Source organism: Harpia harpyja, chromosome 19 (assembly GCF_026419915.1).
Source record: "Harpia harpyja isolate bHarHar1 chromosome 19, bHarHar1 primary haplotype, whole genome shotgun sequence".
NCBI lineage: Eukaryota > Metazoa > Chordata > Aves > Accipitriformes > Accipitridae > Harpia > Harpia harpyja.
The window spans coordinates 5603355-5617058 of NC_068958.1; the positions used below are offsets into that span (position 1 = coordinate 5603355).

Here is a 13704-nt window from a genome sequence, read left to right on the forward strand (position 1 = left end):
TTCATAGCCGTTCAGTATGATGCAGAATTACTGGGAGGGGGACGGGACAGGAAGAGGAACACTGCTAGTGCCGGGTAGATTAGGCTCATTTATTTGCACAGAACTATGCAGGACTGTCCAAAAAAACCTCTAAACTAGACCATACTTTGTCAAGGAATATAAGCTAACTGTAATAAGTTCTATTTTGTTTTAATCTTGTTTACTTTTGTTTTGTTTTATACCGTGAAATGATGCAATTCAGTTTGCTGTGGCTGTTGCAACAACCAGGCAAACTATTGCTACTACGTTATTGCAGCATCCCTGTGCTGATTGCTTTTCATGGAGCCGTCTCCATATTGCAGAGCCATCTGTTTTCCTTACTGTCCAAGCATTAGGCTCCGTAGTATAAATTACTAATTGCTCTGTGGCTTTCAATTGTTCCTGTTTGTTTAGCGTGCCAGCAGCAAGTGTTCAGCTCTTTCAGCACCATTTATAAGTTTTCCTTGCTCTTTTTTTTTTTCTTTCTTTTTTTTTAATGCCTCAGGGAAAAACTGTAGTTGAGTGAATTGTTGGTCATTCACATTGCTGAATTATTGGCTTGATAAAATAAACTTTGGGAGGTAGGTAGGTAGTTTCCTCATTTACAAAAGATTTTGTAGCTGGAGAAGTGATAGAAACAAGTTAAAAAATCATGGTTTGCGAAAAGCAGTATTTTGCTCCCCCACCGCCCCAGTTTCCTTAAATGCACACCAGTTTGTCATACTGCTGGCAGTTTGATCTCATACAGAAAGATCCTTTTTGGCTATGTAAGTATGTGCGCTGCTGAAGAGTTAAGGATACTTTTGGAAAACTTAATGCTCAATTCATCAGCTTGTGTCTGTTTCAAAACCTAATAGTAATGTAACAATTGTGTATTTTTTTAAATGTAGTTTCCTTGTCTATCTTTAAGATCAAAAAGATGCAGGTTTGGTTTGGGGTTTTTTTTTTCTTATATGTATTTTACGTTCTGAATTCACTGTTCAGGCTAAACTAGTCACTTTCAATAGTTCTCTGATGTTCTGTGCCCACGGTAGCTGCAGCGATGGGCACCGTGGCGTGCTTAGCTTCATAAGGTGTTTGCATCTGGGCAGATCAAAACTTTTGGAGGAGAAGGGGATGCTTTGGTTTTTAAGGTGAGAAAGGTAGTAATAAGTGAGGATATAGGGTACAGCATTTTGTAGCTGTTCAGGACTGGCAAGTTTTGGAGGGTGGCAGACCATGTATATTGGATGTGTTGTGATTTTTATGGGAGGCATTTGATAAGATGAGGTGGATACCAGTTCACAGTAGGGTGGTACTGAAATTTTGGTACAAGAGAAACTGTGTGTAGGGAAGCCGGTGCCGTTCCCCTAAGTCAGATGGACTTTTTGGAGTTTTCCAGCCCAGGATAGAGGGGTGGTTTTGATAACATACCATAAAATGAACTGAACAGCAAGAAAAACATTTCTTCCTTCTGCGTATTTCAGATACCATGTCAGACAGCTCAAATCTAGCTGAAGGCTTTGAGTCTCCGTAGCATCTGAAGCCTGGTAAGCTGCTGCTGCTATTTCAGTCAGGCTGTGAGGTACAGCGAGGAGCGTTGCGCAACCTCTGCTGCGGTGTGCCCTACCTGGGGCAGTTCTGCTGTTCGCTGTGGGCTCCCTTCTGGGGCACCCTCAGCTGGGTGATAGAGGTGGTGGGGAAGGAGAACCTCCTCAGAGCCTCCCCCAGCTTTTTTCAAGAGTCTAAGTAATATTGTGGTGCCACTGCCTTTAGTCCCCCCCCCCCTTTTTTTTTTTTTTTTTTTTTCCTTGGTAATGGGAAACATTCAGAAAAAGAGAAGGCAGCCAGTACTGTGCATTTGTTTTGACCGATATATCCTTGGGGCTTGTAGGCAGCATGGCCTTCAGCAGAGAAGGGTGAAGTAGTTGGAACAATCACAGAAGTTTGTCTTACAGTTTGAGGGAGGAAGCACAGCACTTTGTCAGATGAAGCTGTATAGAAGAATTTTCTATTCCAATCCAATATTATTACCTCGCTTGTAGCACTGTGGTCATTAGTGCTCTTAATTTACCTTCCAGTAAATATGCCAGATAAGCCACTGTGGCCAGCCATATTAACTTTCTATTTATTTTTCTTATGATGGCCACCTGAAGCAATAGATTGATGTCTGCAATTTTTACTTCATTAATAATGAAGTCCACAAAGCAGTGAGAGGAATGTCTGTTTACTTGGTGCCTTAAACTGGGCTACTGATGAACTGCTGGTTTTTGATTCAGTAAGATTTTCTTAGTGATTATCAAGATAGAGAAATAAGGTATGTCCAGGTTTAGATGAGAAGCTGAAATGTCGGTGGGTTAGATGGTAGACATTTAAGTGGTAATTGGGTTATTGAAGAGTGCCCTGCAAGACAGCCAATGCATGGAAAGTCAAATGTATGTCAGTCTTCTTTGAAATCCATAAAAATTAATCATTTAGGTTTTCCTGTGGCTTTAACTGTGTCCCACAGCAACTTAAAAATGGCTCAGTCTCAAAGTTTGAAAACTCTTCTGATAATATCAGTGCACATTCCTAGCTAAGTAAAGAATCTGTAGTGTATGTAATTCCAAAAAGTATTTTTCAAATTCTGTGGTGGCAATTAGTGATAGGAGTACTGTAGAGCTTGCATTTTGTGCTGAATACAGCAACAGCTGCCAGTCTAGTCTTCAGAAACCTGGGTTTGGCCCCGAGTATCATTCTCTTTCCCCTCTATTCCTATTTTGAGTCCAGTAAAGAGAAGCATATGTTTTCTTGCATCAGCTACGTTGGTGTTACCTTGTGAAGCATGACAAGGTCATGTGTTTGTATGGCAAAAGAGGAAATCTCAAATTGTGTTTGAGCTGTCTTAGACCTGCTTTTTTTCCTGTGATGTATTAAAGATTTCTGTGATATACATGGTTAAATTTCTATTCATGTAGGTATGCGTGTGTTGATGCTACATTGCTGCTCCTGAAATTGGTACTGTTATATTATTAATATTGCACATCATGCCAAGAAGGTGTCTTGCATTTAATATAGAACATAAGAAGGTTTGCCTACCCTGTATGAAAATCTTAAATTGGAACTGAAGATGCTATAAAAATTTAAAAGGGACAAGGTCAGCCTGAAAATCGCATATTTAAAAAAGCAGAAAATCATCTATTTTTAACAACAAGTTTCTTTATCTGTTAGTACCTGTACTAGTAATATTTTCAGTTATTAACACTTGAAAATGGTTTTAAGCATTATTTTAATTGTAAAACTACTTAGTTACCATTTGTCTAGGTGCCTGTTCATTTGGGGTTTTCTAGTTGAGAGACATGAGAACTGATCAAAAGCATTTGGATTCCTATGCTCCTTCTGTATGATCAAACAAGTTCAATTTATTTCACTCATGAAAGAAAAGATAATGGATGACTCACTTGCTTTGTACCAACATCTTTATTGAGGGGGAAAAAGTGGATAAGAGGGATCTTCATTATAGCAAGCAAAGAAAAAAAAATTCAGTAACTGAAAATAGAAGTATAACAAATTCAGACTACAGCTGAGGTGCGTGGTTTAAACACTTGTGGTAATTAAGCACTGGAAGAACTGGAGAGGAATAGTATGGGATTCACCTTCCTTGGAAGACTTGAAAGGTGAGCACATGCATATTCTGTTTTTTCTAACTATGTTTGCTAAATTATAAACACAAAGTAACTTGAATTAGGTAAGAAGCAAGACTAAATGTTCACAAAGGTTCTTTTATATTGACTTAATATTTCCTAGGAAACTTGTGGAAAGGATCTGCTCCAACCATCCAGGCTCTTAACCATAATGTAACACTTTTTCTTTTTTTTTTTTTGGTCTGTTCTGTGCTCACTAGCTATATGGCTTCTAATTTGAGGACACAAAATGAGAAGGGTCTGTATCCATGAGAACATGCTGTCCTCCAGAGCGTAGAATAGAATTTGAAAGTAGAATCTCAGTTTTTAACTTATTTTCAGATAATAGCTGGCAAGATCTGCTTCACTTCCAATTAGTGGCTGATCAAGACAGAAAGTAATGGTGAACTGCTACTGACTAATCCTTTATTTCAAGTGATAGAAGTGGGGGTAGAGATTCCAACCTTGCCATGACTTGGCTTAAAGCATTTTCTAGCTCCTTTGAAGATTTGCTGAGCACCTGACTGCAGTTGTTATCTATAGGAAGTCTACTACAAATATAGTAAGTAGTAAAAACATTTAATGTTCTTAAAAATTCCTCAGATCCACACCCAGCATGAGTGGAATAAGAACTGTGAAGGTACATCTAACAGTATTTGTAAAGAAGCAAGATAAAGCAGGAAAATATCATAGAAGACATCTGAGAAGATAAGTGTGGGCATTGTGTGAAATACTGTAAATAACATTCTGTGCATGAAAATGGGTGCTGAATAACTGCCTCTTCATCCATGCGATCCTGCAGACTGGTAATTTGAGGTCCTTGGGGAAAAAGCACATAATCAAAGTCTGCATCCTTAGCACAGACTGATTTAGATTGCATAGGCAATACGAATTCAAGCGTTTCCTAGTTATTGAATTCTTCATTTGTAACCTTAACTATTTTAATGTAACTTTTTTAGCATATATAACAATACATGAAAAAACACTACTCCTCAAATATGAAAAGTTTCTTGGGTCAGCACAAAAGCTCAGATCTCACTGTAAATGGTGTGTTATAAATACCTAGATAAATACAATAAAAAGCTTTTGGAGAGGATTTCTTCCTTTTGGTTCCAGTGAGAGAGGGGTAAATAAAATAATTGATGTGCCCTGATAGCTGTCGACCAAGTTTCATGTGGCGGGGCATGTCTTTCCTTTGGCATGCATGTAGCAGCAGCGCATTTTAGCACCTCGCCTACAGCATCTACCTCCTGACAGCAAAACTTGTCAATAGGAAAGCATTCAGCACTTCATTATTTCTACAACCTGAGTGCATTTGCAAATTAATTGATGTGTGGGAGGAAAGGCATCTGCTATTGTGGAAGCCCTTAACTGTTGCAGCAAGACTAGAAATAAACTGGTTAGCTGTAGTGAGCTGATGAGTTTGCAGGTGTGGAAGCCTCTCAAGTGGCATCTTGTCCATTTTTCTTGTTGCCTTTGGTACTATTTTTTTAAAAAAACAAACCAAACTGCTCACTGAATTGTGGCCATGGAAACAAACAGCATGATAAAGATAATACCATATATACTTATATATGGTTAGTTAGCAAGTAGTTCCATATTTCTTGCTGGCTCAGCACCAAAAGAGAGTTTTAATTAGGCCTGTAATGAATGACTGGGAGCATTTTAAAGGCTATTAATCTTGTGGTGTAATTGAGTTAGTTATAATATCATTATAAGCTCCCATGAAAATAATATGAAATGTATTCCATTTGTTTTAGTCCTAAAGATATTTCTAAGGTCCCCCTGGCTTCATCTGAAATACTGCTACTCGAAGTCTTCAACACTGACAGAAAACTGTAAGACGGCTTTATGTGCCATTCCACCAAACCCTTCTGTTCGGCGCATCATCCTGTTCCCGGTCTTGGGCTCTCCGAGCTGCTGCTTTACCTGTAAACTGCGGGTAACTTCTTGCAATGGAATGTGTCTTTTTTTAGCTTTCATTGCACAGTGTAGTATTCCCTTGTTTTTCTGGTTTCTGATCGGTTATCTTACCCGAGCGTGGCAGATGAGAGTAAGAATATGTGATCTATTTTCAGAAATAAAGATTACAGCAGCTTTCGAACTGTTACTCTGTGCTGTGGTAAAAAAATGTGTAGCAAAAGAGGTGTTTTTGCAAAGCATATGGCTTTTACACTAGTTCAGACTACAGTAAGTTTTGGATTTGGTTGTAAAACATCTCTGTGCTTTTTGCACTCTCTAGTCAGAGTGTGACATCTTCAACAGATGGACAGATAAACTTTCCATAATCCATGTCTTTCCTTTCAGAAGAGGAGATGAGATTCTCATTTGTAAAAGTTGGTGAGGAAAACCTCATCTGTATAAGTCTGTTGTATGCTTAGATGTTGGGGTGTGAAAATTTGATGGATACGCAGCTAAGTACTGGAGTTACTGATATTTTGGGGGCTGTCTTTTTGCAGATGCAAAGTCAGCCCTGCTTTTGTATGTATTGCAAGCCTTATTAGGGCATTTGCTTTATCTATTTTCAGAACCATGTGTGTGGAACAAGCATGTTGCTCAAATCCACCTTTTCTCTGTTTTGGTTGATATACTGTCTTCTTTCCTTTTCATAACCCTGCATTATCAGGATTGTTTTGGTTTAGTATTTTTAAATTCTACAATTGAGAGTTTTTTCCAACCTTAATTAACCCTGATGGGATGGTAGAACTACCTTTTTTACTTTCAGTAACTTTGCTGGTCACACTTCTATATTTTCCATCCTCTTGACTATTACAGATTTTGTAAATAGTTTGGAAATGCCAGCTTGTGATGTATGGGCCTCTTTAACATTTCTTTGATTTATGTGCACTGTGCTGAAAAAAGCAGAGGAAGCATATTATTCTGGAAAAAAATGTTGCCAGTCTTCAGTTTTTTCAGTCGTAGTTAAAAGCTACACTTTTATCAATCAAACCTGATAGATTCTTTTTTCATTCCTAAAAACATTCATAATTTAACTCTTTGAAGTCTAAAGAAATAATTTGACTAAGAATTTTATAAATGTCTATTTTTTATATGTCTAACTTGAAGTATCCTTTAAACTGATTTTTCCAAAGTTGGTGTTTTCATGCATTACACCTTGGTCATCTAGAAAGTAGAGACATTCAAAAATCACTAAGGGGTTGGGGGTTTGTTTATTTTTTTGGAAATAAAGTTTGGCCACATGTTGCTATTAGCAATAGTGCATTGCACAAACCGATGTAGTAAAACACATTTTGGTCTCTAGCAGTATGGAGTAAGATGATTTCTCTACCTTGTATACAAATGACAAGGATTGTAGATTTATGATTATCCAACTTCCCATGTAAATGTCCTACGTAAATGCAGAGAGCTAGTTTTTCTTAAATCTGGTGTTCTGTTTCAGATAAAATTCCCAAAAGTCCATGTTGTAAGCCATAAGTGGCTATTCTGAAGAGTTTAAAAAAAATATATATATAATTGAGTTTTAATTTAGAGTCTTAGTTAATGCATAATATTGTTTTAGCTGGAGAAAATTTTCAGTGAAACTTGTCAGAGAAGGAAGAGCTCAAACTCCTGCTAAGTAACAGCAGGATTGCTCTGTCTCCCAAAAGTCAGTGTGAGGTTGAAGACAGGATTCAGATATATATCATTAATTTTTGAACACAGAAAACTTGAGTAAGGGCAGAAAAGCTCTTTTTTTAATTGCCTTGGGTGGGGGTGGAGGCAAAGTTTCAGGTTTTGTTGACCATTACATTTCAGCATTCTGCTTGCAAGTACAGTGGTTAAGGTCATCTTTTCCAACAGGTATTCTAGAGATGTCCATTCAGTGTTGAATGTGTTATGTTTTAAAGGGGGGAAAGTGATGTGTTTCTTTTTGACACTCATCCTCCAGAATGCAGCTGATTTCTAACTTCCAGCCACCTATGGTGATTCTAGAGTTTGTGCAAAAATCTGCGTTACAAGGGAGGGTGAGAATTTAAACGTCTTCTAACCACTTATAAGCGATCTGTATCGGTTGCTATTATTTACGTATGAGTGCTTTCTGTGGGTCACTTTATAGTGTCTTGGAAGGAGTATAAATTAATCCCATCATGAATATTCTGAAGGTATAGTAGGAATGTTCATATAGGGAAATAGGCCACATACATTCTGTTCCAGATCTAACTGTCCTGCTTCAAGCTTTAATTGGTTGTCCTTGCTAGTGGGCTGGAAGTCAGCATTCCCAGCAGCATTGCTTTGGGATGCCTGCTAGATGTAAAGAAAGAGGATGTTAGCAAAAGCAGCCATTTAGGGAAGAGTTCTCTCCTAATTTGGCAAGTTCAGCTCAGTTTAAACCATATTCATGCAACCCCTTCTGCTGGCATGGTAGTGATCACCTCTAGTAGAAGAGAGCGGTGATGTCTGGTATACCTTGGCAAAGTGTATCCATCTGCCTATGGCATACCTGCGTCAGGATGAACTGTATGCTGGAGTTCTGATCTTTGAGTACAGCTTCCCCTTCAGGGAGGCCACGGAAGACTGAGTAAAGCCAGGTTTCTGTATGCTGGCAGAAAGACCTATGGCTTGGCTAATAGCTATTGTCTGATACTCAGTATGGGTATTTGCTAGTCCAAATATATTGTGCATTTTAATTATTGTGCAGGTGACCAAAGCTAAGGAAAGGCATTTAACAGAAGTTAAAATAATTAAATTTAATGAGTTGGGGAAAAAAAATTTAGCTCCACAAGTACCAGCTGGGGTCATTACTGCTATATTGCTTATCCACTAATGGATTTCCCTCTCTGTTCTTTGACCGTCTTTCTCCCCTTTGTCTGATGGTGCAACTGGGCTAGTTGGATTTGCAGCTTGGAGACATTTTATTGAAGAAGAGTATTCATTTCTTTATTTGTCTGAAAAGTAGTTTGTTTGCTGTAGTGGTAAAGCCCAATCACAGTGCTGCAAATCATGGCATGCTGGTAGACAATTTGAAGAGTGTTTCTGTAGCTCATTGCAGCCCTTTATTCTACCACTCATTTTTAAAGTATCTCCACATTTCTTATATAAGCACCTGAGCATCCCCTGTCACAGAGGCAGCAGGCCATTCTTTATACTGACATAGCTGCCACCTGAGCCCCTGACACCAAAGATTTAGTCTAGGGCTTTAGAAAATATTAATTTTAGCGTGAGAGCAGTGTCTTCAGTTTAAAGTTCTGGTGGCTGTTTAAGGGAGCACAGCAGCACTGGGGAAAGATACTAATTGTGTCCTTATTCAGTCTTGAGTTTTAATGATGACTTTTCCCTGCTACAGATTATTTGTCCTATGTGAAGATAATGCTTTTGTCAAAAAGGAATTTGGATTTTCTGTCAAATATTGATCAAGTGTACTTCTTGGGTCTTTAGACTTTAATGAAATCCATTAAGCGAACACACAAGTGTGAATATATCACATAGAGCGACACTAAAACCATTTGCCTATTAGTGGACAACCTCCGTACCAACTACTACCATTGAGCTCAGGGTTACTTGAAAACACTGCTGTTTGTTACTGCACATGGTTTTATTTTGTCATTTAGATGCAGAACGCAATGTAATACTTTTACTCTGCTTTTTGTGATTCTGTTATGTGTCTGGGTTGTAGTTGCATATCCAATAAAATACCAGTTCATTTAGTTATCTTTCAGGAAATATATATGCTCAAGCCCTTCAGAGCACCCGGAGGTATTTATAAACATCTTAAGCATAAAATACAGTTATTCTGAAGAGGTAAAGTAGTGTGTAGCCCCAGATTATGATTACTCTGCCTCTTTATCCATTTCAAATACTAGATCTCTTTAAACCTCAGAGCCTGTTGGCTGTGTAGTGTCCCTTTGCGTTGATATTATCCAAAAAGCAAGAACATGTCACTGATGTAACTATTAAATGGATTCCACAATACTTAAAAAAAAAAAAAAAAACAAAAACAAAAGCCGAAACCTGGAGGAGGAGTAGTGGCTTTTGCAGAGGCTTTGAACAGCGCAGATAATTTTATTGGCAGCAAGGATGCAGATGCCGAAGTTTTGACCAATTCCTTGAAGAAAGTGTGCCAGATTTGCTATCTCTGCATGGTGAAAAGCCAAAGAATTGCAAGCAGTTATTGGAGTGAGGGAACATTGATGCAGTCATTCATCAGCTGAACTTCAATGTTTTTGAAAGAAAAGTATGGAAAGAACACACTTTAAGGCTGAAATCTGAAACTAATTAAAACAGTACTCAGCAAAAATAGGAATTCAAAGACAATGGAATAAAAAATGTAGTAAAGACAAGATGTTAAGAAACAGGGATATGTGTCAATGCATTTCCTACTATTGTACCTTTATATATATGTGTGTGTGTGTGTGTGTATATATATATATCTATATCTATAAAATGTCTAAACTTGTTCTTCAGCCCCCTAGCCTTGGGAGGGAGGAGTAGAGACCTAAGGGAAAACCAAGATTGCATATGCAGGTAGATGTCCTCAGAATGCTCCATATCTCCTGGTTTATTGACCAGGGTGAGGCAATGGCACTGTGCATCTCAATGCAATGCAAATAAGAGCGGTGGCCTGTGAGTGGCTCATTAGTTTCACAGTTTAGTAGGATCAGGGTGTTTAGGAAAAGATACAGTAACTTTTGTACAAGGATTTAAAAAAGAATGGGATGGGGATAGCCTTTCTTCCCATCATGGATCGGTATTTGTTGCTTAAATATTCTTGTAAACTGGAAAGTGTTTGGGGGGCATAAATGCTCTAAAAAAATAGAACAAAGCATTCTAATTAAATTGTAAGCTAGAGCAAAGGCACAATGTCTAGCTTTCCTATTAATTAAAAAGCCTGCAACCCAGTTACACAAGGGGAAAACCAATGAGTAAAGGAATTGGAGGCTGCTGTTTTGGTTTATTGATGCTGTTTTGGCCAAGTCAAGAATTCAGCTATCCTAAAATGATCAAACATTGTTTGGAGAAAAAGAGAATTTCCAAACCGGCCTCATTATCTGAAAGAAGCTTAAAAATATCAATTATGGTAGTGTAATTGCTCTCTTGCCTACTTAAGTCTGCAGAGATGAAACTGTGGGAGTGTCCTGCTTGCTTGCTTGCTCATTGCTCTTTTCAAAAGAACAACTGGAGTTTTATCATAGTAGACAAATCCCTTGTTAGCTGCAAGGGAGAAGTAGTTTAATGATGAGGGGCAAAGTACTGTGCATCTTAAAAGGAGGCAAATGTGCATGCGTTCTCCAGTATTACAGTGAACTCAAATTCTGTGATGGGTAAGTATCTGTCAGCCACTTCTGTAAAACTCCATTTCTTGGAGGAATGGAAATAAACTCTTTTTTTATATTACCTATATCTGAGAAAATGCTTTTTTGTTTATGTATGTGGTCAGTAAGTATTTCCATGAGAATGGAAGAAACATCACAACAGAGTAATGTGGTTACAAATAAAAGTCATTTTTCTGCTTTCACTTTTCAAAGAAAACCTAAAGCTTAAAAAGCTTTAAATAATGGTAATATGTAAATTTAATGTGCAACTGTGAGTTGACACGGTCAGTTGTAAATGCTCCAAGTGATTGGTGGGTGGGTGGTTGGTTGGTTTGTTTGCTTGTTTGTTTGTTTTCCCCCTTGATTCTTACCTTCTTCCTACCCAACCAGTTTTTGCAATGTTAAATGGCCTTGTCAGTAAGTGGAGTGTAATGACTTGTTTGGTCAGCAGTCAGCACATGCAAAATCTCCAGCCCATGAATTATGTAAGCTAAAGACCTTTAGACCCAGCATGATTCTAATGATGGAGCTTTAATTTTAAAAGTTTTAAATTAGCTCTGTGTATGTGTTTGTAGTTTCATAACATACACTATAAAGTAATCCTATAGGCCAAAATATGATCGGTCATGATACAGTCAGTGCATTTCTATTTAATGAAGGGACCTTACTGCATTGTTCTGGTTTAAGCCCTTTGGCTGTAGTTTGGCTGTAGCAGAAGGTCTCTGTCTGCTCCAATCCTTAAAGATCATCTGCAGAAGACAGTGTGATCGTTCAGGGGCATGGAGGGATTCTTTTTTGTTTGTTTTGATTGTTTTAGGAGGTGTGTTGCCTTGTTTCTCATAAGAAGAGTCACTGGTGTAGAATAAATAAAAGATATTGTGTGATTAACTTTTAAAAAAAATTAATGTTCTCGGAAATAAATCCAGTCTGCATTTCTCTAATACACCTTCTCTGTTTAAATAGTTCATGTGAAAGCCAAAGGCATCTTACGTGAATGAAGAAATTGCCCTCCTTACAATTACAGCTGTGAGAAAACTGACTCCAAAGTGCTATCTCTGTTATGATGTATTTCACTTTGTGAGGAAGATGGAGAGCTGTTAATATATGAATGTAGTTTTCATATACTCAGGAACACTGTGAAAATGTGAATTATGGCACCTGTAAAACATCACTGATAAACTTTTCTTCTAGAAAATACAGGCCATCTTGCTATTACCATAGAAAAATAATGAATCTCAAAAATAATGGAATTTAAAAATACTCCAACTTCTGTTTTTATTTACCTTCAGGTAAAGCTTTTGTATGTATTGAAGTGTTAATTTTCAGTACTTTTCCTACATCCTTGACAACTAGAGTCTCTTTTGATTTTTAAAATGTGGAATTCGCACATCTACTTGGAACCACAGTTTTAAGAAAAATATCAGCTATCATGAGACTCATCATAAAACTACAGGTTGGCACTGGTGTATATCCTAGCTGCTAAGTGTTATAAATTGATTTTTTTGTTGTTGTTGTTTTTTATTTCTTAGTTTTCTGAGATAGATTTTGTGTTTCATCTGCATGTATTGGGGAACAAAGATCAATCTTGTTGAAATTTTACAGAGGAATATTTCATTAGGAAGTAAAGAGCTTAGCTTCACATAAACCAGTTGGAATTCCCCAAAGCTGAAAGACGTGGATGCTTGCTGTAATAAAGCCTATGAATGATAGGGAATTCCTAAGCGGCTGATAAAGAAATGCTTTGCAATACTACCTAGTGCTGCACAAACACTCAAGTTCAGTGAGTATTTAACATGTTTTATGGATAAAGCTATTGCTGTTTACCATTCTGCTGGTTTAAATGAGCACAGTTTTTGAAAGCAGGTGGAAGGTTATTGGGAATACACTTAGAGAAGGCAGTTGTGACCATCCACAAGTGCCCAACTTTTGGCTGCGTTGGGTTGCAGGGTCTCTTAGACCTGCATGGAGCACCCCTCTGTAGACACTAACTGAAACACACAACAGCTCTGCTGACTCAAACCAAAGGATCATGTCGCCCCATATCTCATCTCCAGCAGTAGCTGTAAGCATATGCCTGTATACAATGTTCTCCCCAATGTTCTTCCAGCTATCAGCAGTCTCTGGCTCAGGGATTTCTTGAGCTAAATATGGTTTCTGTGTGTGTGTTAACCCTCAAAGGGTTTGTGTCCCATGAACTCATCTCAGCTTCCCTGCATGAGCCTTTTAGCACTCCTAATATCCTCTGACAGTATGTTTCATGTGCCTTCCGTAAGGTGAAGAGATGATGTTTGGAAACAGCGTTCTCTTGTTAGTAAGCAAAAATTTTGAGGCGATTGGTATGTTTTTAGCTGAGATTTGCTGTCATGGCCGATGCTGGCAGACAAAGGTATTTATTTTGCAAAAGGAGAAAGGAACTGAATGGCATGTTTATTATCTTATCAGGACTGCTGAATCTCCCTGCTATACTTTTGATGCTAGTGGTACTGCTTTGGCACTATTTTCAGTCTTGTTTTTGCTCCTCAGAACAAAGGATTAAGAAACAATTTCCCAGTCTCTTCAGTTAACACCCCTGTGCCCCCAAAAAGGAATGCATTCTGTGCAATACAGTATATGATACTTTAATAATGTATAAATCAAGTTGGACAGAAGCTGCCTGTCAGTTTTATTAACTTTGACCTTTTCTCCCATTATAAGGATAGTTTTGTAAATATTTAATGGCCCTTATAGATTTTGACAGTTGGACCTGCATTCCTAGGAGCAAAGGTAGATTATAAAGAAATACTTATAATTAATAA

General features: G+C 37.9%; 1 protein-coding gene across 2 annotated transcripts in view; it reads left to right on the forward strand.

Moving 5' to 3' along the window:
- Nucleotides 1-13704, forward strand: part of MED27 (mediator complex subunit 27) — a 96254-nt gene that overhangs the window by 22143 nt on the left and 60407 nt on the right. Inside the window, exon 1 of one of the 2 annotated variants that reach the window (XM_052814421.1) lies at nt 4342-5601. The exons of the other annotated variant lie outside the window; for it this stretch is intronic. Within the exon in view, the coding sequence (XP_052670381.1) occupies nt 5395-5601 (207 nt within the window). The 5' untranslated portion in view covers nt 4342-5394. Of the gene's footprint in view, nt 1-4341; nt 5602-13704 lie in introns of those variants that run through there. 2 annotated transcript variants of the gene reach the window in all.